Source organism: Mesoplodon mirus (genome assembly GCF_964341445.2).
Source record: "Mesoplodon mirus genome assembly, chromosome: 3".
NCBI lineage: Eukaryota > Metazoa > Chordata > Mammalia > Artiodactyla > Ziphiidae > Mesoplodon > Mesoplodon mirus.
In genome coordinates, this window is record NC_138978.1 from 171,161,311 (window position 1) to 171,188,103 (window position 26,793).

Genomic DNA, 26,793 nt, shown 5'->3' on the forward strand with positions numbered 1-26,793 from the left:
CCCTACCTTACTCCCAATGCTCCTAGCAGTAACAGTAATTTTGGAAATTGCTTCCAACATGATTTTGCTCAATTTATTACTAGTAAAGCTTGATTTCTTCTTCTTAGAGACATCACATCCACATCAAGCACGCATGTCTCTGAATAAGCTCAGGGCTTTGGCTGGGGCAACCTGAGCCTTGTTTTCTGCCAGGCACACTGGAATGCACAACTCACAATGGTTTCCAGATATATCAGTTCCCTTCCTGTCTAGGACACTGCGTTGCCACATGACCTTTGCCAAGTCACTTCTTTCTGCTCTGCCGTAACATAAGGTTGTAATTATGATGATCTCCTTCATAGAAATGTGATGAGAAGCTATTCATAACAAAGACTGTAAAAATTGCAAACATGATGAGAGAGGCAGATATTAAACGTATGAAAAAGTTCTAAATTGAATACCAATTTCCTCCCTGGCTCAATGTGTTCTTAAAATTTATTTGTAAGGACAACAGTAGCAAGAGTGCCTCATTAGGCCCTTCTATTAATGTGATCCACTAAGTCTATTTTTTTCTGATCCCAAATATGGCCTTGATTTTTAGATAAATGATCTTTGTGTGTGTGAGGTATCTTTTCATTGTTCTCTCATCAGCCACATGGACTTTCTTTTTTCTTTCCCCTCAAAACTGAGATCATTTCTCTAGTTTTAAATTGGCAATGTGATCGTTTTCAGTGCCAGACACATGACGTGTTCTAGTAGCCGTCTGGACTTGGGGCTGGGATCATATTCCCTTCCATCCCCAGTATATGTTCCAAACACTTGTGAGTGTGCTGAAGGGCAGAGGCTTAAAGAGGTGAGGTGAGGCCAAGCTGGCATCCACTCTGTAGGATTCAGGGACAGAGTCATACTTCAAAGTGGTGTGAGGGAGTGATTGACAACGTACCAGGGCTGCTCATGGTAGGTGGAAGGACAACGGGAAAAAAATAAGCTGCCTTTAGTACATTTTTTCAAGTTTCTGTTAATCTTCCATCTGTAGACTCTTTAAGCTGCCTTCATATTTGGATGTGGACATTGAAGTATTGCTGACCAATGCCAGAGTCACAGGAATATCCTGCTGTGCTTTTGATCTTCCCATATGACTGGATTTCCTGAATCATCATGTTACTGCATGTGTGCACATATGTGCACACGTGAATCTTCTGGCACATCTCCCAGAAGAGTGAGTCCTGGGACAAAGGGTCCATTGGTGCTTTCAGAATGTAATATTGATCACTTTGGCTTTCCTTGGCTCAGAGCCAGATACTTTGTCTTTCACTGCACAAGATGGCTGCCAACTCCACAGGCTTGTCTCAATGTGACAGGGCTAGGCAGTGTTTTCTGAAGAAAAGAATAATTTTTTAGAAGCTTTGAAAAAAATTGTTTAAAAATGGAACTTTGTGTGTTGCCAACTATAGGCGGTGCTTGGAGTTTGGCTCTTGTCTTTCAACCCTTATGTTCTGAGGTACATTCTATATTTAGTTACATTATACTTTCTAATATTCAGTCAAGCAGGAAAGTTAATGAGAGAATAAATCACTAAGTTTTTTTTTTTTTTCTCTATGGTTTTGTGCAATTTGCTAACTAGGACCGGTCTTAGTCAAATCCATAATTTGTGGTTCAAACTTAATGATAATCAAAGGTCAAATTCACAAAGATAAGGTAAAGAAATCTCTTCCTAACTTTTTCAAAGTGTACCTTTCCTGTATAGGATTATGAAAATTATAAAAGCAAATAGTTCAGAAAAGACCTTGATGCCAATTCTTGACCTGTAAAATGATACAAATCATCAGTGGTCAGTAGAATAGAATAAAAATTTATGAATATCTTCAGGCAGACTTCCTCCACATTAAGAACATGGCTACAAATTTCAGGCCCATTGCAAGCTTCTAGATTATGCAAGAAAGATACACCAGAATCTTATTTTCTCCTTTTTTCCCAAGTACTATGTCTAGCATTTGACCTAAGGAAGAGAAAAAATAGGGAGCATTCTCTCATTTCTAGATTTCCATTCTTTTTTTCAGCCCTGCTGCCTTCCACACACCAAAAATGTGTTGACTGCCTTTTCTCTCCTAAGAAGGCATATCCGATTAGTCACAACATACCTGGATGTGAATTCATTTCATGTATAAACCTTTCCTGTATTCCAGAGAAATCGTTTCTTTTTTAAAAAAAAAAAAAAGGGCATAAGGAAGAAACATTCATAGTAGACTTTTAGCTATCGTGGCTTCTCTGAGAGGGAATGGCTGAGAAGGCTTTCAGTCTTGCCATGATTTTGTTCCAAGAGTAAGACCCTGTCCCTTGCTTCTGTGGTGTGTTATGCTTTGTTAGGAGGTGAATCAGCTGTTTTCATTAGCCTCTATTTTATTTGGCTCCTGAGACATGCCACAGAGCAGATCTTTAATCCAGGCCAAAAATGGAATTTAATCTGAATTCCAAACATTCCAGTTGTAATGGAAAGAGCACATGAAGCTTTGGAATCAGGTAGACATGAGTAAGCTTCCTCATTCTGTCACTTACAGCTGTTGGGGAAGGTATTTAACCTCCTTGAAATTTGTTGCTGATATACAGAATAAGAAAAATAATAATACTTAGTTAATGGGGTTATTAAATGAGATAATGTATGTGGAAGGCCTAGCACAGCATTTCACACAGCTGATTCTTTAATAAATTTCCTTCACTGAGCATCCTTTAATGTCAGTAGTCTCTGTCAAACTCCGTGGAGCTTATTTCTTAATGACAACTTAAGTAATCCATAAACTCAGCTGTGATATTTTAAAAAAATTATTTTCCACGGTTTTGATATCACCAGTGTCAAATTTAAACTTGAGATGACAGCGCAGCTGTGAACTCTTTGGGTGTCATATCTTTGGAAGTAGGGCAATGTGACAGTCCTGGAGAAAATTGCCATATTTGGCATTTTGGGGGTACACTTAGATTCTCAAATTCCCAGACAGAAAGGGCTGATTGAATCTCTTTCATTTACTCAGAATAGCCCACCTCAAATCCTTTCTTTGAAAGTAGACAGATTATAAATACATGTGTAATATTATTATACACATTATATTTCTATCATGTATAAGTGGACCCAATACTCTTTGAGGTTAACAGTAGTATGTTTTCAAACTGTCAGAGAGAAACAAAGAAATTTTAAATTAGAGAGTAAAATGAGATGAGTTCAATGATAAATCCAGGATGGTCTGTTGACTCAGTAGAATGATGCTTTTTTTTTCCAGAATAATAACAACAGCCTTGAAAGTCTAGACATTAATATTTTGACCCAGGAAATCACCCTCCATGCTCTTGAGGGAACGCGGTGTTTTGTTACAATTGTTCTGCAGTGTGCCTGTTACTGTCTATTAATCCCACACATCTTGATGTCATCCAGGAACACCAAAAGCAGGTTGTAATTGGGAATAGGTCTCAGGTTAATAGAAGCAGCACTATGGTGAGTGGACCATCAGAGCCCAATCAAAGATAAGGAGATTTGCAATTCAAAACTTGGATTTTGGGCCTTTCTCCCTCCAATTTTAAAATCATGTTTGAGTTCTCATCTCAGACAACCATTTCTTCAGCATTATAGTATTCAGACTCCATGCTTGTATAATATAGAACAATGATTTTCTTGTTTTCCTTTCCTTACAAAGGTCTCATAGAGAAGCATGGCAAATAGAAAAATTATGAAAATCCGTTGTTCTGAGTTCATCCTCAGACTGCCTTACTAGACAAAGCTTTGCATTAAGGTGATTGTATGAAATCTTCACATCCACATGGTTGGGACAAAACTTTATGTCTTCCTCATTCATTAAGCATTGTCCAGCTAACTCTTTGACACAGAAAAGTTAGACAGTTGAAAATATTCTGGTCTTGTATAAAACTTGTCATTGTACATCCAACTTACCTGAAAAGGAATTTCAGGGAATTTGTTTTTCATGACCCCATGCCTCATCCCTCTTACATTTTCAGTTGTCACATTAGCAGCTTCCATAACTGCAGTACTGTTTAGTTTTACAAAAGCCAGAGCAATGATCCATTAGTCTCTGACGATGGCATCAAGAGTTGTCTTTCTTCATTCCATAAACATGTATGAAATGTCCTGTGCATACCTTATGCTGTACTTGGAACCTTGGGGAATGCAAAACTAAGTAGAGAATGTGGATCTGCCTCAAGGAGCTTGCCTCAAGAGAAGGCATGACAGTTTCCCTCCATGATGCAGAACTTCAAAGTCAGAGATACCTATCTATTGTCCAGAGTACCATCTACTCCAGAGATCCTAACCTCGGAGCCTATAGGCTAAATTCAACTTACAGACATACTTGTTTTGGCTCACGAAGTATTTACAAAATAAATTTTAACAATTCATTGATATTTTGAAATGGGAAGATATTACATAAAATTCTGGATTTATGACTGCTTTTGAAAAAAATGGGGAGATATGGCAACACAGGGTTTTCTTTCCTAATTGGCAATAATTGAGTGGAGTGCCCAGTTTTTCACAGTCCTCATCACTCTGTCACTGTGTCCTCTCAATTTCCATAATTTCTATAGAAAATAGTGGGAAGTTTCTAGGAAGGTGGTAACCTGAATGTTTTTTTTTTTTTTTTCTGGCCATGCCATGCAGCATGAGGGATCTTGTGGCATGCAGGATCTTAGTTCTCAGACCAGAGATTGAACCTGTGTCCCCCTGCAGTGGAAGCACGGAGTCTTTTTTTTAAATTAATTAATTTATTTATGGCTGTGTTGGGTCTTCGTTTCTGTGCAAGGGCTTTCTCTAGTTGTGGCAAGTGGGGGCCACTCTTCATCGCGGTGTGCGGGCCTCTCACTATCATGGCCTCTCTTTTTGCGGAGCACAGGCTCCAGGAGCGCATGACCAGTAGCTGTGGCTCACGGGCCTAGTTGCTACGTGGCACGTGGGATCCTCCCAGACCAGGGCTCGAACCCGTGTCCCCTGCATTAGCAGGCAGATTCTCAGCCACTGCGCCACCAGGGAAGCCCAGAAACATGGAGTCTTAACCACTGGACCACCAGGGAATTTCCGCTGAATGTATCTTTTTTCCCTGTTATTTCAACTTTGTCTGGTCTGCTTTCTGAGCCTCCCGACCACTGAAGCTGATGGGTATATACTCATGTTCCAGTGAAACCCAAACTCAATGGGACACCCAGAGGAGAAATGTTGTATAGGGCTTTTTCTATATGGTCTTGGAAAGCCTGGAGATCTCCAAGATGAAGACTGAGAAACCTGGAAAGCACCTGTTTCTAAGACAGTATGGATCCTTGGAAGAAGTTTGGCATTAGTATCAGTGAATGTGCCTGGTCTTCTGGGCTTCAAGAGCTAAGGAGAAGTAAAGCAAAGGTTGAACTCTCGTTATACCTGGGATTAGAAGAGAGAGAGGATAGCTGGAAGCAGGAAGGTTTTCATCCAGTCCTTCAATAAGAGTCAGCCTCTTGTTTGTAAAGTCTGCTTCACCTTCCACAATGCAAGAGCCTATAGACAACTTGAGATAATCCAATAACTAGACAATGAGCTCATAATGAAAAGTGATCAGTTGAGGACAGCCCAACAATCTACAAAAAGAAGATAGATCATAATGCACAAAACACCCACACAGCTGCTGAAGGAGACGGATGACAATTCATAAAGATTCAAATGCAGTTCCGAAATACTTCCTGTATCTGAAATCATAATTTCTGAGCTAATCAATTCAGTAAATGAGTTGATGGAATTGTTGGCTATCACCTAGACTCAAATTAGTGGCCTGAGATGTCAAATAAAAGTAATATCTCGGGCTTCCCTGGTGGCGCAGTGGTTGAGAGTCCGCCTGCCGATGCAGGGGACATGGGTTCGTGCCCCAGTCCGGGAAGATCCCACGTGCCGTGGAGCGGCTGGGCCCGTGAGCCATGGCTGCTGAGCCTGCACGTCCAGAGCCTGTGCTCCACAACGGGAGAGGCCACAACAGTGAGAGGCCCACGTACCGCAAAAAAAAAAAAAAAAAGATATCTCAAAGCACAACATAATATTTCACAAATATGGAAAACACACACACAGAAACTTGGAGGATAGAGCAGGAGCCCCATATATGAATGAAGGAAGCTCTAGAAGAAGAAATCGCAAAAGGAGGTGAAGCAATGAAACAAATATTAGATTTCCCTCAAGTTCAAATAAAGGTCTAATCTTCAATTAAAAGGACTGATGAGAAAAGACATAAACCCGTTAGGATTTTTAAAAAGAAAAAAAATAGTAATGTGATTAAAATTTCTCACAAAACTGCAGGAATTTAAAAAGAGACATCACAGGTTCATAAAAGGTGAAAAACTTATAAAAAAATTACATAAAACTTTTAACAACAAATTTGAAGTCAGGAAAAGAAGAATTTCCTAACAAAATTATCAAAGAAGACCCAGGAAAACTGCAATGGATCAATTACCACAGAAGAGATTGTCAAAAGATTAAATTAAAGACTTATCATTAAAAACAGTACCAGGAACAGATGGATTCATAACTAACTTTTATCTAACCATTTTTAAAAAGTTTTCCACATTCCTTGATGGAAAGATCTGATATAATAAAAGTGTCAATTTTCCAAAAATTATTGTTTAAATTTAAAATAATCTTGGTTTTAATCCTTGCAGAGGCTTGGGGAAAATGGATAAAAAGACTTTAAAGTTTATAAGGAAGCAAACATTTTTGAGAATAGCCAAGCAAAGTTTGATAAAGGTGAATAGTGAATAGGGGCTTGCCTTACTATCAGAATATATTAGTATAACAGTTGAAATTACATTAGTATGGTTATAGGCATAGGAAGAAACAAATAGATCAATAGAATAAAATAAAGAATCCCAGAAAATACATGATTTGATATATGAAAAGAAGAAAAATACTGAATTATTTAATAAATAGTGCTGGCACAGAAAGCTACCCATCTGAAAAAAATAAAACTGAAATCTATTTTATGAAAAAATTAATTCCATATGGATTAAAACCTTAAATAAGTAAAAAAATAATAAAATATGGCAAGAAAATCTAGTACACAACAAGTACAATCAAGGAGCAGAAGAGACTGAGCAGTATAAAAGACTTCTTGATAATACGAAAATTAAACTTTTATTTTTAATTTAAAATTAAAATTTTAATTTAAACTTTAAACATTTGAATGACAAAATAACGTATATCATATGTTTTAATATTAAATATTTTATATTATGCAGAAATATACCCAAAACGTTTATAAAATTTATAAAATTTTATAAACATTTATATAATTGATTTGGGAAAAATATTTGCAATTCAGAAGATCACCAGATATTTACTATGACAATGAAAAGTTCTTACTACTTGACAAAAATGGGATGTGAATCTCAATAGCAAAGAATATGAAGAGGCAACCAAATAGCCAACTACTACATGAAGATATTCTTACTTTAATTTGCATTTCCCTAATTCTCTTTACTCCCCATTAAATTAACAAAACTAAAATGTATTGAAACATCTATTGTCATATTCATGGAGACATGGGTTCTCTTATATATTGTACATGAAAATGTGAATATTTTCAGCCTTTATGACCACCAATCTGGAAAAATATTAAAATTAACAAAACATGTACACTTCAACCCATTAAATCCCACTCTTTAATATCTATCCCATAGAGGGGAAAAGCCATTAATTTCCAGAAATAAATTTTATTTGATTAGATATATTAAAGCACAATTGATACTGACAAAAAATGAGCTAATAAAGTAAATGTACCTCAGTATATAAATAGTAAATTATGGTACAACCACACCAGGGAATATTATGGAGTCATTAAAATGAATGAACTACAGGTCTAGAAATTAATTTGGAAAGATTTCCAGTAGATATTTCTAAACAAAAAGAAAGATAAAATAGCATAAATGATTCTATTTTTAGAAAACAACGATAAGGTTTTATATCTATGTATACACATACAATGATAAGATTATATGTATATAACTATATCATATATTATATACACATAATCCTATCATTGCACATCCTTCTATATATAATACATTTATATATGGAAGGATGTGACCATAAAGAAAATGTGAATGGTACAATACAAAGTTATTAGCATGCTGTGGAAGAGTTATTTAATCATTATGTCCCCCTTGTTTCTCCCAATTACTTCCTTATGTTTCCTAACATTTCCTAACTATCTTTGGAGTTAGGTTGGGGCCACATGACAATCTTGACCAATGGACCAAGAGGAAAAATGAAGCAGTTCAGAAATGATGTGTTTCCTGCATTTCTCTCTTCCCTTGCCTTGGAAAACTTGGAGGCTACATGTTCCAGATGGCATAGCTACAAGTCTGAGGAAGACTGCCAATCTACATTAAACTTTGCATGAGGAAAATTAAACTTATTTTGTTAAGCCTTAGAGATTTTGGCATTTTTCTCTTATGGTAGCTACATTAATTATCTTAATCCTGTGATTAATATTTTGAGATGAGATGTTGCTGAAATTAAAAATCTAAAATATATGCTTCATATTAGTGTGAAGCCAGCAGTGATAAAATTGACATCAGAGGAAAGAAAGATAAAAATTGATGTTATCCAGTGTCTCACCCCCACGCCCAAGAAAAAGAAAAGGTAAAATTATCACTCGTGGTAACTTGGGCATTAGGCCAGACCTCATGCATAGCAGAAGAGATTAGAAAAGACAACAATTAGTAGTGAATATTGGCTACTGCTAATTGCTTTTGTCAGAATCTTATAAGAAAGTGATGAACTCAGAAAAAAAATTGCCAATTTTCAAGCCGAAGTTAGAAGGATTACAGAGATGAGAAATTTGGGATCATGCAAGGTTGGAAAAACTGATTGCTTATCAACCTCAAAAATTGTAAGATAGTAACAAAAAAAAATTAAGGTCCTTGTTAGCATTAGTGATCACATTCAGATTTCTCACTTTTAAGCCTGAAAGCCTTTAGGTGGCTATTATTAAGTTGAGAAAGACAAGTGTAGAGATAAGAAAGCAAAGACATAAAGCAGATCTGAAAACTATGCCTCAATAAGATTTACAGTGTGGTTACTGGCACATGAAACTGAGCAAGTGGATGAAAAGCCTACTACATTTTTTAAGTGTTAAGCCAACCAAGATTTTAAAGAACTACATTGCCAAAGAAACCAGTAGCTTAGACCAACTGTGAGATTTTGATCAAGATATGGAGACTTCTACTTACCATCCAAAAAAAATTACTCTCCCACATAAGACAACTAAGAAACCAAGAAAATATATAAAATATTGATTTTCAAGACATTAGGCATAAGGCAATGAAGAAAAATGATCTTTGAGAAATGGGAGACAGAGTAGGTGAACCCTACAATTGTTACAGTTTAAAGCCCAGAAAAAGTTTCCAATCAGGGCACAGATGAAAGAGTACAGGTGGAGCACGGCAGTCTCCCTGAGTTGAGAAGACAGAGATGGGAGCCTGGGTAGTAAAATCATGGCTAGATTTTGCAGGTAGGGTACTAGAGAGAAGAGAGCTGCAAAAAGAGAAAATTCTGGACATCTGTAGAGGGTTCTTCTCAAGTATTCAGCTAACTAATGATCAACACATGCATGTAATGAAATTCTCAAGACTGAGCAAAAAGGCACCTGAAAGGATTAGAGGGAAAACCCTGTGAGCAAGAGTGAAGAAAACTCATAATGTATAGAGCTTTGATTAGAGTACTCAGAAGGATTTTGTCTCAAGATAAGGAAAAATTAGTCCCTGACTCAACACCACTATGTCTAACAAAGTTTTAAGAAAGATCCAAAGGATTAAACTGCTCCCAAGTAATTTAACAATGTCTCAGAATAAAGTTCAAATATATTTATAGGAAAACAAACAAATGTAAAACTCCCTAGCCATCAACAAAGTGAAATTCACAATGTCTGGCATGCAATCAAAAATTATCAAGCATGCAACAAATAATGGCTGATAATATGGAAAAACGATCAATTAATCAAACTCAAATCATAAATGATACAGATGACAGAATAGGCAAGGATATTGAAACAATTATAGGAAAAGAATCTGAAAATATGTATGTATATAAATGAGTCACTTTTCTCTACAGCAGAAACTAACACAACATTGTAAATCAATGATACTTCGATAAAATTTAATTTAAAAAACACTGTAAATCAACTATACTTCAATAAAAAATTAATTAATTTAAAAAGCAATTATAAGTACATTCTATATGTTCAAGAAGCTAGAGAAAAGCTTGAATATGTAAATCAGAAACATGGAAGATATAAAAGAGAACCAAACTGAACTTCTTAAAATGAAAATTACGATGTCAAAGATGAAAAATACACTGGACAGGATTAATGGTAGATTAGATATTGCAGAGGAAAGGATTAGCGAATTAGAAGACATAGCAATAGAAACAATTCAAAATGAATCACAGAGAGGAAAAATAGCTATTGAAAAAAGGATGAACAGAGCTTCAGTTAGTTGTGGTATAATTTTAAGCAACCTAATATACACATGATTCTAGTCCCCAAAGAGAGGAGGGGAGGGACAGAAATTTCTTAAAAGAAATAATACTAAAAATAATGGTCAAAACAATTACAGGGCCTCCCTGGTGGCGCAGTGGTTGAGAGTCCGCCTGCCGATGCAGGGGATACGGGTTCGTGCCCCGGTCTGGGAGGATCCCATATGCCGCGGAGCGGCTGGGCCCGTGAGCCATGGCCGCTGGGCCTGCGCATCCGGAGCCTGTGCTCCGCAACGGGAGAGGCCACAGCAGTGAGAGGCCCGCATACCGCAAAAAGAAAAAAAAAAAAAAAAACAATTACAAATTTGATAAAAATTATGAGAGCAGGAGTGATTATTTTAATATAAGGCAAATGATACTTTAAGGCAAGAAATATTATTAGAGATAAAGAAAGACAATTCATAATGTTAAAAGGTGCTAGAACAATTGAAAATCCATATGTATGTGTATGGTGGAGGGATAACTTCCATCCATATGCATATTAAAATCACTCAATTTGATCATAAACCTAAGTGTAATACCTAAAACTATAAAACACTCGATAAAAGCAATGCATGGAATCTTTATGACCTTCAGTTAGGAAAAGATTTATTAGATATAACATCAAAAGCATGATCCAGGAGCTTCCCTGGCGGTCCAGTGGTTAAGACTCCATGCTCCCAATGCAGGGGGCACGGGATCCATCCCTGGTCAGGAAACTAAGATCCTGCATGCTGCACAGTGCAGCCAAAATTAAAAAAAATAAATTAATTAATTAAAGAAACAAAACAAAAGCATGATCCACAAAAGAAAAAATTGAAAAATTGGAGTTCATCAAAATTAAGAATTTCTGCTCTTTGAAAGATACTACATTGAAAAGACAAGCCTCTGGCTGAGTGAAAATGATTAAAAATCACATATCTGATAAATGATTTATATCCAGAATATAGAAGGAACTCTCCAAATTGAATAAGAAAAGAAACAGCCCAATCAAAAAAGTGTATAAATGACAATTCTCCAAAGGAGAGATGCTGATGGCAAATAAATACATAAAAAGAAGTTCAAAGTCATTGGCCATTTTTGAAATATAAGTCCAAACCACAAGAAGATCATGTTACACACCTATCAGAAAGTTTGAAATTAGAAAGACTGACCATACTAAGTGTTGTGGAAGTGGAGAAATTGAAACTCTCATATACTGCTGGTGGAAGTGTAAAATGGTGCTTACTTTGGATAACAGCTTGGTGGGATTTTGAAACTTAAAAATACAGCAACCATATGACCTAGTTATTCTATGCTTAGGTTTTTAAGCAAGACAAATAAATTTATATTCCCATACAAAGACTTGTTCTTGAGTGTCATAGCAGCTGTATTGGTAATATTTGAAAACTAGAAACAACCCAAATATCTATTAACAGGGGAATATGATGAAATACTACTCAGTAATAAAAAGGAATGAGATGTTCATGCCTGCCGTACAGCATGCATGAATATCGAAATAATCATGATGAGTAAAAGAAAACAGACCAAAAAAAAGTATGTACTATATATAAAGTCCATGTATATAAAATTTTAGAAAATGAAATGATCTAGAAAGCAGATCAGTTATTGCCTAAGGATGAGGGGGGCAGAAAGGGGAGGTGGAGAAGAATTCTAAGGGGCTTGAGGAAATTTTTATATGTGATGGATATGTTTATTGTCTGAATATGATGATTTCTCCTTGTAAACATATGCCAAAACCTATCAAATTATATTTTAAATATGGGCAACTTATATATCAATTATATCACAATAAATCTGTTAAAAAACCAGGCAATTAGGGCCTCAAACTTCTGCAAGCAGAAAGTAGACTGAAAAAGGTATATAGTTCCAAGGACAGTATATTCCCTAAATGACTTTTTCAGGTGTAGACAAGGAGGATGTTCAAAAAAGAACTTTCAGATGGGAAAACAAAGGTTATTGAGAACAGTGGACAGAGGAGATTCAGAGAGCAGAACTGGGAGCTGTCCTACACACACATCCCCATGCCAGCTAGGAGGCCTTCATATTTCCTGTCCAGAGGACTTCAGAACTTCTGAGGGCCAGTGACTGTTGTGTATCTTCCATTCTTCCCTTTCAAAATGGGGGGTGTTTACTGTTCCATTATTTATTAACATCTTGAGCAGCAGGGTTGGGGTATGAAGATGACTTGGGTATTTAGTTCAAAGTTCTCCAGTCTTGATGGAGATACTAATCTACATTCTGGACTCTGAGATGGAGGCAGCACCTGAATAGGACTTTTGTTGTCTCTTTTGAGAAGACATTGACTGTGGAAAGGAAGGAGAAAATGGGTATTTGTCACAATGACAGTGCTCACTACATACTCCATGAGCTGCCTTGATTTTGCAGCCTGTTTTACAGTTTAACTGGGGCTTTGTGACTAATTCATCTAATGGTCTGTCAGTAGAACTTGTGTGTCACCTGAAAGCCAAAATAGTTAAAAACTCTTTTCTTGTATAGTGATCTTGAAGGTCATGTGTTCCAGATGATATAGTTACAAATTGGAAGAGGACCACCTTACCTTCAGCAGATTTGAAATAAGTGACAAATTTTTATTGTGTTGTCACTGGGATTTCAATAGTGAATACTTTTTAGATTATTGGGGTGGGGGTGAGAAGGGGACAGCAGAAAGTGGAGGGAGATGTCAAGAAAAAGAGGAAAATATTAAGAATATCACTTTAAAATGTATAATCAATTTATTAATTTCTATAAATATACATACATTTACATAAATCAAATGTCCTTTGAAAATAATGGGGCTATAGAAATATTATAGAGAAATATCCCACATATTTCTACACATATAATTGCTTGTCACTCTGCACTACAGTAAATATATTATTGTTTATTATATTGTATATAATGTATTGTATAACAATGCTACAGAAACTTTGGACAACTGAGAGAAAAAAATTCCTAAACCAATACTCTTGTTAAAGTAACTTTGAAAGTTTCTATGCATTCTTTTCCAATCTTTATTCATCTGTACATACATTTCACCTAGAGTAATAACAATGTAATGACACTTGTAACTTATTCACTTTATATTACCACTTTTAGTAGTTGTAATAGTATTTCACAGTGTGTATGTCAGCATTTAATTATTTATTTTCCCAATTTTGGATAGCTCTAATGTTTTCAAACTTTTGCTATTGTGAATATCTTCCTGCACATAACTTTTCCCTCATAATTTTTTGTTCTAGGCTAGATTCCAAGAAATGTTTACTAGGTCATTTTATATCTTAACTTCCTAGACTCTGTCACCCCACCACTTTACTCACCATCTTTTTAAATCAAATACATGAAGGCTGACTACCACTTTGACCTATCTACCCTCTCTGTTTCCCAGCTTCAACTTGAACTCCAAACCGTTTAGCATTTTGGCACATCTGGCACCCACTTTCCACTTTCCTTTCTTACATCCTCTATCTGAAAGCATGGAACAAGCTTTTTTTTTTTTTTTTTTTAGTGGTACGCGGGCCTCTCACTGTTGTGGCCTCTCCCATTGCGGAGCACAGGCTCCGGACGTACAGGCTCAGTGGCCATGGCTCACAGGCCCAGCCGCTCCACGGCATGTGGGATCTTCCCAGACCGGGGCACGAACCCGTGTCCCCTGCATCGGCAGGCAGACTCTCAACCACTGCACCACCAGGGAAGCCCGAGAAGACACACTATATGTAACCAACTAAAATATATAGAATTTAAAAGAAATTTAGATTCCGCTGAGGAAAGGAGAGGTGAGAAATAGATTTATCAAGTGGAGAGTAAGTTAGTTTACTCAGGAAGTTTTCATGAAGAAAATAACCTTGAGTTGTGGATTAATATATATTCTGGACCTAACATATTGAGAAAAATAAAATAAGCAACCAAGTGTACATTTGTTTGTTTCCCCTATCTTTCCTTTCTATTTACTCTGTTTGGGACTCAGCAAAGTTGATGAAGAGATGTTGGTTAAGGAGTGAATTGGGGCCCAAGTCAGTGCAGAGAGTCAGATTGCCCAGAATCACATTCCTGACTGTAACACTCACTAGTTATGTGAAGCTGGTCAATTACCTAATTTCTCTAAGCCCTAGTTTCCTCATCTACAAACTGGGAATAATTATATTTACTCCATATGGTTGTAGTAAGAAGTAAAGTGTTTACATCTGTAAATTGCCAGGCCTAGTAGACAGGCAAGCAACAGCAGGAACAGTATCAAACTCCTCTCCTGGTGTAACGTGGGCTGCATATAAAAAATAAAAATGGTTGATGAATGTCATTGGTTATCAGATTTATCATCACTATGAAGAATCTCTGAATGAATTACATTAGATCAATTAAATTAGATAAATAAAGCATATTTCACCAGTTCATTCTAGGTATTAACAAAGTCACCAGCTTCCAGTAATAGTATCTTTGGGGAAATGATTGACTTTTGCTTAGTGACTACATGAAAATTTTAAACAGGTGAAAGGAACCACTTCTGGTCTACCGAGGAGTTGAATTCGTGGTTATTTTGTATTTCTTTGAACAAAAGGGAAAATAATGACATACATTTTCTAAGAGTTTAAAAAATCACATGAACAAAGAAAATGATGTCAAGAGTAACCATCACAAATCACTTTTTAATCACAAGATGCCAATTAAATAGTCATTAATGATTCACTTTGGGCCCTTGATTTTACCTTCTTAAAGATTTCTAGCTAGTGTGAAAATGACCAAAGTATTGAAAAACTGCCCAGCAATTGGGGAGCCTGTCACTTGGACATTAGGAATGTCAAGGGCTCCGAGCAGAGTCTGGATCTCATCCAGGTTCAGTGTCACTGAAATGGGAACCTGACCAGTAGGAAAAGTGTGTTCTTCTCCTGCCTCTGGATCTCTACCGTGGTTGGTGGGACAGCTGCCAGGAGCTAACTCTGTGTGTCAGATCTTCATCTGCAGGTAGCACCTTACCTGCAGAACTGAACAGACGGACTTCTCTCGGCAAACTTCCAGACTGTAGCCTCCTACTCTGGCTTAAGGCTGAGAACCGACCCTACCGATTTATTTTCAGATTTCGCGAATGAGAATGAAATTCAAAACACTTTTTAAATTGAATTTGATACACACGCATATGTTCAGTTTTAGTCCTAGGGGAAAACCCAAAGCTTGATAGGTTTTTTGTTTCATTTTGTTTTTTGCGGTACGCGGACCTCTCACTGCTGTGGCCTCTCCCGCCGCGGAGCACAGGCGCCAGACGTGCAGGCCCAGCGGCCACGGCTCACGGACCCAGCCGCTCCGCGGCATGTGGGATCCTCCCGGACCGGGACACGAACCCGCGTCCCCTGCTTAGGCAGGCAGACTCTCAACCACTGCGCCACCAGGGAATCCCCCACTTGATAGGTTTTGATGCGCAATAACACCATTCTCCTTTTGAACGCTGATTTCTCTGACCTCCCCTACAAGCATTGCATGCCTTATCCCTTGCACAGAAATTCCATCCAGGCAGGATTGTGAATCTTATAGATTTTGCCTCCCTTCAGCAGCCCCGGAAAATAAACAGTTAAACTAAACCACACTGTAAGTTTGTTTCTCCTGAGCCATGTAAATAAAACAATACATATTTTTACCTAGATGTAGTAAATACATAAACATACAAAGGCTTCTAACCTCTTAGTGTTGCTTCCAGAAGCTGAGTAAATGTTTTCCTGGGATCCGTTTTAGGAGTATGTTGTTTTCAGAGATGTTTTATGCTGACCTGTGTTAGTGATGCTTACCTTTCACCTTGTAAGCTATTGCAGTGTTGTGACATCATTTTAAGGAAAAAGAAAACACCAAACGGTTTTAATTTTTTCCCTCTTTTCTCATGTTTCTACTTCTCCATGTCCCACCTACACTAGTATTAAGCTGATTTCCTCCAGAACCCTTGTGAGTGACTGCCTTCATTCTAAGTTTTCCCCTCCCCTATGCCGGATGGCTCCTTGGTATTGACAAAGTCTGTGTTCAAGCCTTCTCTGCCCTCCTTGGTTTGCTTGTTTGTATTTTCCCTGCCTGAGGCTGGACTGACTGTAGGGCTTTCCACAGAAGAGGTAGGAGTTTGGATAAGCCAGCAGTTTAAGCAGGTTTTATGACCAGCCAGTGTAATAAAATGCATTCAGGGGTCACCCGAGAAACTTTAATCAGCACCAGGGGTCACTGGATAGCACTTCTAGACGGGGGAGACAGAAATGAGGAACAGAGACTCAAAAGAGAGGACGAAGAGTTGGGGGAGGGGGCTAGGGATCGAAGGTTCTCAAGTTATCAGAAATAACTTTTAAAAAAAAATCAATGTGTTTTGCAATCAGAAATGGTAAGAAGAGACATAATTGCCCAGCGGAAACTAGGGATCTGCTGCAAATTTAGATGAGAATTTTACCCAAAGACCTAATTTTTTTCCCCTGTGCAGTTTGCATGAAAGTTTGGCCTTATGATTGGTCTCGGGATGGATATCAGATATCTCACCCTGAAGGGAGAAACATTCCCACCAAATCCTTCTCCCCTGAAAGGAAAAAAAAAATTTTCTGCATCCAATAATCAGACCCTGGGCAGACAAATTGGCACCACTTTTTTTTGCTCTCCAGCCTCCCTTTTATTTTCTGCTAGAAATAAGACTGCAGACTTGAGTCACAATTCACAAATATTTGGTAGTATTATGTTGTAAGGAACTGGGGAAAAAAAAACCCAGAAGAAGGTAATGCTTAAAAGCTTTGCTTTCACTCATGCAAACAAACTTTATGCTTCTCAATAAATCTCCTGTTTTGTAAGTGGCCATTAAAATAACAGATCATTTGATTAAAATTCTGTTTTCACAACAGTCATTTGGAGTTTTGGGGAACCTCCAAATGTGGTCTTGGCCATGATGCCATTACCATTTTATTAATGCATTCAAACGGTTAAAAGCTCTTACTTTTTATAGGGCTTTTAAAAGCAAACATTTGATTGTCTCTTGCATAAACTGACTCTGAACCCATTAAAATGTGACAACTTCAGAACTGACCTGATTTAAGGGTAAAAAATTGATCAAGGATTTGCCACATTTTTAATTGCTTTGAATGAGGTGGAAACTGAACTGAGGCCAATATGTTGGAATGGAAAGAATTAAATCCAGTCCAACACCTTTTTATATAATAATGATATCTTTTAAATTAGGGTTTTTCCCTTTTAGAGTTGAATGATTCTTTATGGCACAAAAATAGTTCATAGTTTGAAAGGTTTAGTTTTTCCTCTTTTAGTCCAGTCACAATGCAGTTTGTCATTAGAAATAAGATGGAAATATTTTTTAAAAAATATGTTTCAGGTGGTCTAGCCTTAAAAAAAAAAAATAGCTCAGGGCGGCAACTGTAAATCTACTTTTGTTGTTTATTTGGATGAAAAAGCACGTGTGTCTGTGCAGATTTGAAATGATGTTACCAAAAGTTTAGGCTCTTACTTGTAAATTAGGCACTTTTGGGAATTAGGTAATAAACCCCCAATAAAATAATAAAACCAGTGGTCCTGAAGCCACTTATTGCTATTTTCCATTTTGTCTCATTCTCATCACATATATTTTTAGGTTGGAATACCCCATTTTATTGAATTATATTTTGTATACAAAAAAGAAAATTCCTGCTCCCCCAACTTCTCCTCCAAATGAAAATGCCCATTCTTATTATTTCCTACTTTTACATCACTGATTGTAAAGAGTTTTCAACTTACCTTTATTGTTTTATTCCTTTATGTTTTAGTGACTGATCACATTTCTCACTCTAGTACATTCTGTTTTTCCAGAGTACATTAGGTCTTTATTTTTTCCTCCTTCACAAATGAACTACTGAAAAACCATCTCCCCGGGCCTTTCTTTTTTAATTGCTTCTGTGTTCTGAGGCATTGGGGGAGCTACATAACTAGCAGAAGTAGATCAGTAGATAAGCTTGCATAACACGCACTTAATTATACAAACAAGTCTTTCTGGAGAAAGTCTTCTGACAATTACCTCCCGAAATAAATATACCTCAGCGACTGTCAATAGTAATAAAACCCGCACAATCATTTCTTAAAGCTTTTATTGTTTGCCTGTAATTAGCATGTTGATGTGATTAAAGCTACGTTTGACTTTTGATAAACCCCAGACTCCTATAGATAACATTTCCAGCGGTTGAAGCTGCTTTCATTAGAAGCGATATTTATCTGATTTGTAACCAATCAATTGGAAATAAAACTTTCCTGTGGCATGCCGTTAAAACGCCTGCAGCAGCCCTGGTTTCCCGAAGCCCCTTTCCTCGTCTATGTCCTTGAGTGAGATGGATTCCATATGGTTTGGCGCAGGAGAACGGGCAGGGATTGAAAAGGTAGGGAATGCGGCTCTAAGGAGAGCCCCTCTAGACGTCCTGCCTTATTTCTACTTGTTGCTATTCGAAGGCACGGGTAACTGCTGTAACCAATTTTCTTGAAAAATACACTTTTGTGTGGCAGCAGAAAAGCCTGCAGAACTGGGGTTTGTTAAGGGCGTTTTGTGATGTTTACTCTGCTTCTATATTTTTAAGTTTATGTTGGATTCTTTTATCAGACCCCTTCAATTCTGATCTTAATTTTGTCCTTTTTGCCCTCCCCCCAAATTATTTCTCCCTCTGTTTCCATACTATTATTCTCATTTTATATCTCCTTTCTTCCTTTCTTTCTGATTTTTGTTTTTGTGTTTGTTTTCTATAACATTTGACTTGCAACCAGTTTAAATTTCCTTGTTCAAAATTACAAAGCACTAAATTTTGAAGTTTTGAAAAATAGACAAATAATGACTTTCAACAGTTTATCTGACCCAGCAAACATGCTGAATACTTTCTAAATGTTCATAAGCGATAGAGGAACACGGAGCTAATAGTATTTATACATTATCACTGCAGTGATGTTACATCCTCCATCTCAGTTTCTGTACAATTTCTCCTCTGCACTAAACTACTAATCTATTTATTCTTGTTCTCAATAGGTAGAAGAAAAGAAAGAAAAAAGAAAGAAAGAAAGTACACCTTCAGAATCTATGTATTTATTTAAAGCATTTCTTCCCTCTTATCCTCCACATTCACCAAACATTTCATACTTTTAGAAATGTAATAGAGAAAGGAAAATATTTTCTAAAATGGAGCCAGTGTTGACATGCAAACTTTTATGGATTTCCAGTCATGGCTCATTAAAATCTGTCTTTAAATATATGGTAAACATGTGCATAAATGCTATATATGCCATGCTTTTCAAGTTGAGTTTTAAAGTGAACGTACATAAACAAAATATTTTATTGCTATTAAAATGAAAACATGAAATCTATGTCTGTGAAGCCATTTACACCAATCTGGACATGTTCAAAGGTTTTCAATTTTTATTTAATTATATGGCTTCTCAGTGCCCATTTCAAGTGTTTTCTAGAACAATGTAATTTATAACTTTATAAATAATCCTATACAATTCCAACCTTATTTAAGTACATGTGTGTCTTTGTATAGATAATTCAAGGGCATTGTCTTGAAAACACTGATTCTTTCTAATCCTAAAATGACCTCAGTTATGACATTTAATATGTTGGAAATGAATGCCATTTCATGTACATATTACCTAGAGGAAGTTGCATTTAAAAATTTAGAAAATAAGATGAGGAATTTTTCCTGTAAAATGAATAACTAAGAAGATAGCAAGATCGGGTGTGACAAGTATGTCTCTACTGGTGTGGGGTTTATGAACGTGCCTTATAGTTAGCAGAATTTCTGGAGAACGGCAGGCTCAGGGAAAACGTTAGTAGTATGCTATGTGCCTTTTGAAAGCAGCTTTTATCAAATAGCTTAAACATTTTCTTTTCCATTTATTTTAGAAAATGTTTTAGAAATCATTAAATATCCATTTTAAATAAGTCAACTGTAAAGTGGTTCTTCACTTTAAATGCATTCCCTTATTTCTCCATCTCCCAATTAAGAGACATTAAGGTAAGTCTGTTGGCAAATATATTATGCTACCAAAACACAAAATATTTATCCTCATCTTTATTTTGAATCCTTTAACGTAAGAATATTAATCATGTGTTCTTTGGATACAATTTTTATTCCTGTTGAAAAAACAGTAAGTATATTTTAGAAACTGAAGCTGGGATTTTTTTTTTTTTTTTGCACATAAATTTTCTTGTATTTCAGCAACCATATGATCACTAAAATAACAGAGAAGCTCAGAGCATTCTGGATTTGAGCAGTGCCTTTAAAATATACTCTGCCCATAACTGAAACCACAGTGACAATATTTCAAGTGATAGAAAGAAAAATGGTTTGCAGATTTACAAAGAGAAGTCATGTACTTCTGCAAAGTTTTATTCTCATAGGAGTTGTCTGGCGTATGGATGAATAAGATTGAGATAACATCACAACAAATAACTAAAGGTAGAGGGAAAATCTCACTTAACTGGATTTTTAAAAATTGGTCTTTGAGTGTGTTTGCACCTGTGCGTGTTATGTGTTTGTCTATACTAAAGACACATAGGTGACCATGGCACGATGATTTAGCTGTTTACTTTATGTATCTTCCCTATAATTTACTTCTCTTGAATTACCTATCATATACATAACTTTCAAACTTTTTTTTCTGGTAAACATACACTTATCTAGCCATTGACTACAGCTACACAATGACAAATATCAGAATGAAAACTGAAAAATCTGAATTGTTTCCCTTTACAATGCCAAAGAGCTGAGTGTCTGAAAAGCATCAAGGCACTGGTGTAATGCTTTCAGTTTTTACCCAAGTGTTTGGCATCATGTAGACATGGTCACAGGCTCGTTCCCTCCCTGATGAGGGTGCTTGTCATCTGTAGATAGAGGATATTTCAAAAGTACTCAGTAGAGCAACTGCAGAAGTGATTGAAATGACATTCTCCAGGCTGCATACTTGAAGAGGGTAAGTTTTGAACACTTTTTCTTGCAAGTAGCCAAGTCATTCCAATTCACGTCTCTCATTTTATACCTCAGATGATTTTCTCCTACATCAGTCTTTGCACCTGTGTGTGTTGATTCCTTTATTTTTGTTTCCTGAAATTAACGTGATTATTTTTTTAAATTCTATACATGATGGAGATTTAAATTTTGTTCATAAGTCCTATGCACATCATCAACAAATGCCTCTGTGTTTCTATGTCTCTTTGAAAAAACTGCTCCTAGAGAGGGAAAGAATCTTCTTATTTCAAGTTTTACCTGAAGACAGAGTGGGCTTCATGCTTCAGAGTTAATTCTTTCAAAGAAGCTGAATGTCCGTGAACTTGGGAAGGGTAAGACAGGAACATATAGGCCAATTTCTATTGTCTCATTAGACTACAGTGCTGATTCAAGTTTAAGTAACTCTCAATTTGTTAAAGGCATTGACTTGTCTTTCTTTTTTTTTCTAATTAATTAATTTTTTATTTTTGGCTGCATTGGGTCTTTGTTGCTGCGCCCAGGCTTTCTCTAGTTGTGGTAAGCGGGGGCTACTCTTTGTTGCAGTGAGCAGGCTTCTCATTGCGGTGGCTTCTCTTGTTGCGGAGCACGGGCTCTAGGCATGCAGGCTTCTGCAGTTGTGGCTTGTGGGCTTCCTAGTTGTGGCTCGCGGGCTCTAGAGTACAGGCTCAGTAGTTGTGGCACACGGGCTTAGTTGCTCTGTGGCATGTGGGATCTTCCCAGACCAGGGATCGAGCCCGTGTCCTTTGCATTGGCAGGTGGATTCTTAACCACTGCACCACCAGGGAAGTCCCCCCCCCTTTTTTTAACATTCCTGAACCAACGTACACTTATGAGTGTGTTCTGGTATTGTGTCCTTTCCAAAGGCTGATCACACATTGCTAGAAACAGTAACACCAGCTAAATCCACTCCAGCTCCCCAGACAAAAAGAATGAGAAGATGTGCCCTTACAGTGTGTTTCATTTTATATTCTGTGTATTCATGATGCTTTTTAAAACTTACTCCATATTCAAACAAAACTTGTTTGCTTAAATTTAGATTTAAAACAGCCATTTTCTTTTCAGGTCTCTATATGGCTGCATGGCTAGTGTGATTCTATTTTTCATTTTTCCACAACTTGAAACATGTTGTGACAAAACCAGTTAAAAATGAGGTCCAATAAAATGTAATGGAGTTCTGTAAATACATGAATATCGCAACCTCTACACTCTGGGTCTCAAAAACCTAGTTCTTAAAAGCAAAAGCAGCTTGGAGGATTCCTCTGCAGGAAGTCCTTGACACAAAATGGTGCCATTGGGCAAGTCCACTCACAAGAGAAGGTGGCTGGGGGAGCTGCAGGTTCTTGCAGAGAAGTGAGTCATGGGCAGCGTGCATGCATGTCATTTGCATTCGTGAACATGTCTCTGTGCCCCTCACTGAACTGTTCTTTATGTGTAGTATGAAGGCCTGATGGAGGGGGACAGAGTGGGCTCCAGAGACACATAACTCCTGTTTGCTCTGGTCTTAGTAATTATTGCAGAGTCACTGCAGAGCCCAGGAGAAAGAACACAAAAAAAGAAGTTTTAAAAAGAAACAAAAGAAAAAGAAGAGAGGAAGAAAAGAAGAAAGTACAGGCACTCTCTGCTCCAACGGAAGCTATGCCAAGAAGCAACTAACTAAAAACAGACAGAGCAGAGGGGAGAAATGAGGAAAGAATAAAATGGTTTGGAGTCAGGCTGACAAATGCACGAGAGAAAAATTCACATGGTTTCAGAGCAGTACTTGGCATCTATCTCAGAAATTCATGTGTGTGTATAGTTTTTCATTTGTATTTCTGGAAGAATATTTTGCAATTTCTTTTTACTGAAAAAGATGAGTTATTTTCATTCTTCTAGAATAGTGGATAGAACACCCTTATCTTCCCCCCAAAAGGCTACCTCCTCTAACTTAACATATTTTTTAAAAATGGTGTGTGTGTGTGTGTGTGGTGTGTGTGTGTGTGTGTGCTGACTCACTAGATGACTTCCTACTTTCTATAACCAAATAGAGTGCTAAAACCCAAATGTCTGGGCCTACTGTCTTTCAACTAGTATCCTAACACCCCTTATGAGGAGACAGAGGCTCATTGGCTTGTTTCAAAAGAAGGCAGGGTGTAACTCGGGCCCATTTGACTTTGCATTACTTGAATAGTCTAACCAGCCCCAGGGCTGAGGTCTGCAAGTCTTTGGCTTATTCGATCTAATCCACTGATGGCTTGTGTGGTAATGAATGTCTGAAATGCTTGTCTATGATCAGGAATTTTTAATGCTGTCCTCATGGGCTCTGCTGAGCTTTCCTGCTTGTAAACGGAGGCTTAACACACTCAAATGACCCATGGAACTGTGTGAGCTGGCAACACCCAGAGAGAAAACTTGCCATTGTGATGCTAATTTCCTTCTCACCTTTGACCAGAAGGGGTAATTATATATAATTTGTGGAAACAGTTCCTCTGGAGTAAGAACACCTAAGGGAAACATGGAAGTTTGTTTAAACTAAATTGAATACATTATAGATAAGAAATACAAATGCAGTTTGAAATGGATTGTTCATCTCTGTCCCAGGATCAAAACTGAGGAATTTTGACTCCTCTGAAAATCTCAGCCATACTATGGACATTCTTATTTGGACCTCTCTCTGCAAAGCTACAAAGACTGAACTTGATGAAGCAAAGAACCTTAGAACAGCTGCCAGGGACTTCTGTTCTTTTGTTTTCTTCTATGGCAGACATGTTCTAAAGGCACTGATAGTGATTAACCATAAATGATTGTCTGAGGGTGGTGTTTAAACATCTATTTTCTTGCCACTCCATTCCACCCCGCCCCTTTCCCCCCGACATCAACCTTAAACTAGTTTTATCAGGATAGACACACCTGGAAAGTCATTCTGGAGAAGTGTGTGCATGGCTCCCACCTCTAGGGTGGCCACCAGTGTTGCCCTGAGAACACTGGTGTAGCATGCTCTAAGAGAAGTCTCTTGAAATATGTTTCAACTTATGTGTCCCAATTTCCAGTATTTTTTCCATCAGAAGTGAGCTCCTCAAAGGGGTGAATGTTTCAGTGGTGCAGTAAGAAGCAGTGCCTAAGCAGACTGTGATGTGGATAACAGTGATGAGCCATAGGTGCGGCACTAACCCCCTTTCCGGGTAAATGATGGTAGTTGGGGGACATGTATTTTAACCACTGTCAATTTAGGAGCCAGAATATTGATATTTTAGTACTGATTGAAGTACTGTTTCTATCTGTTTCTACTGTTGATTGACAGTTGCAGATAAGTGAAAGTCAAATCTGGCCATTCCCATGTAGTGGAAATAGCACGAGCTTTAAAGTCAGACGGGTCTGGATGCACATATTAACGCACTACATGTTAACCTTGCACCCTTGACTTCCCAGATCCTCAGTACACTCACCCTTTAAAAAGAACACCACCTCAAGGGATTTTTAAGCTAAGATACAGAAAGTGCTTGGTACGGTTAAAAAACAAACGGGAAACAGGGAAAAAAACAAAAACAAAACCATCAACGCTCAATGAAAGTTAGTTCTTTCTTTTCTCCTAAAAATATAACAAAACCACAATTTTTGAAGTGAACCATTTTTGGTACAAATCACTCTGAAGTCTAGTTGTCATCCTCTTTAACAGTTGATGACCTTGCTATAACCATGATAGATTAGTAGTAGAAGTTAAAGGAGACACGATACACAATGTCTTAAATGCTTAATATTATGTGTCATCTGTCTTTAGTACCAAACATCCATAGGCAGTTTTCTTATGCTGTAATAATCACAATCATAATATCTTTTTGAACATTGTGAGAGCTATAGATATATTCTTTCGTTTATTTCACATAATAATTTTATGAAGTGGTTATTCCTGTTTTACAAATGGGACAATTAAATCTCATTATTTGCTACCACACAAATAGTGGAGGTGAGATTGTAACCCAGTTCTACTTGGCTCTAAATCCCAATCTCTTAGCCGCTGTGTATACTACCTTATGCTATTCAGCCACATGGTACAGAATTTCACCATAGCACCACTGCAGACAATCATTTAGATTCTGCTCAAATACCCTGATGACATGAAATCTAGTTTTCCATCTAGGTAACTCATTCCACTTTTTAATAGTTCTGTTTTTCTATGGTTATTTACTTGGAATCTGATGATCATCACTGTGAAGCTGAGAAGGACATTCAAACAACTGTATGAAAAGAAATGTGTTGTAATACAGGGTAAAAAAGAGAAGAAGCTGGTGAATTCTCTACAGGTCCCCTGGCCATTATTCAGTTTCTAGTAATATTCCCAGGGTCATTAAATGTTATTTTCCATTTGTTGGAACATTTTCATGACCAACATTTTAGAACTGCACTTGCTACATGTGGGTATTAAAAACTTGAAATGTGGCTAATGTGGCTAGTCCAAACAGAGATGTGCTGTGAGTGCAAAACACACATCAAATTTCACATAAAATTTCTCATTAATTGCTTACACATTGATATGATAGTATTTTGGATATTGCTTAAATAGGTACATTATTAAAATTATTTTTACCTGTTTCTCTTTACTTTTGAAAATGTGGCTACTGGAAAATTTCAAATCACATATGCATAGACTTACATTTGTAGCTTGCATTACATTTCCATTGGACAGCAATTCTTCTGTACCCTCAAGAGGAAATGTACCAGATGTTTGAAATGTATCAAATTCATTCCTTGCCCCAAATAGTCTCAGAGAACAATAAAGGCAAATGCTTATTTATCTTCCACTCTATGCTGTTTTAAAGCTCTGAGTACAAGGTACTTTGTATGCACAGAGAGATCATTTATCTTTTGGCATGTGTCTAGTGCTAAAGTGAATATCCCTTAATCATCCTTGTTTAAGTTTGATGAGAATTATTTCTTTATTTACACCAGAAATATTGCTCTTTGTGTTGTAGAGAAATGCATGGCCTTAGTTCTTAAAAACCATGGAGTTAGCATTGGAAAAATTCGGGCATCTGTCCTCAGTTTTGCTGGGTGTGGGTAGGTGGGTATGAAGGGAAGGTGTGGAGCAGAGAATGGATGGAGAGCTCTCCTAAATAGACACCACGATGAACATAAAGGTCTTTCCAAATCCTGAGTCCTCCACTTGAACACAACAGAATATTATCCAGAGTAACCAACCATGGCGGAAGACCTGAGTTGGCTCTGATAACTGTTCCCTGGGAAATCAAATGGTATTTCCACCCTCCCCACCTAGAAATGGTTTGTGCAAGTCACAAGAGGAGGCTACAGCTGATTTCCATCTTGGAGGAAGGAATTGTTCCTGTC

General features: G+C 37.2%; 1 protein-coding gene across 1 annotated transcript in view; it reads right to left on the reverse strand.

Annotated features, from left to right (window-relative positions):
• Positions 1 to 1,156: 1,156 nt before the first annotated feature.
• GORAB (golgin, RAB6 interacting) overlaps positions 1,157 to 26,793 on the reverse strand; it is a 78,065-nt gene continuing 52,428 nt past the window's right edge. Inside the window, exon 5 of the mRNA XM_082614688.1 lies at positions 1,157 to 1,356. Within this exon, the coding sequence (XP_082470814.1) occupies position 1,356 (1 nt within the window). The 3' untranslated portion in view covers positions 1,157 to 1,355. The remainder of the gene's footprint in view (positions 1,357 to 26,793) is intronic.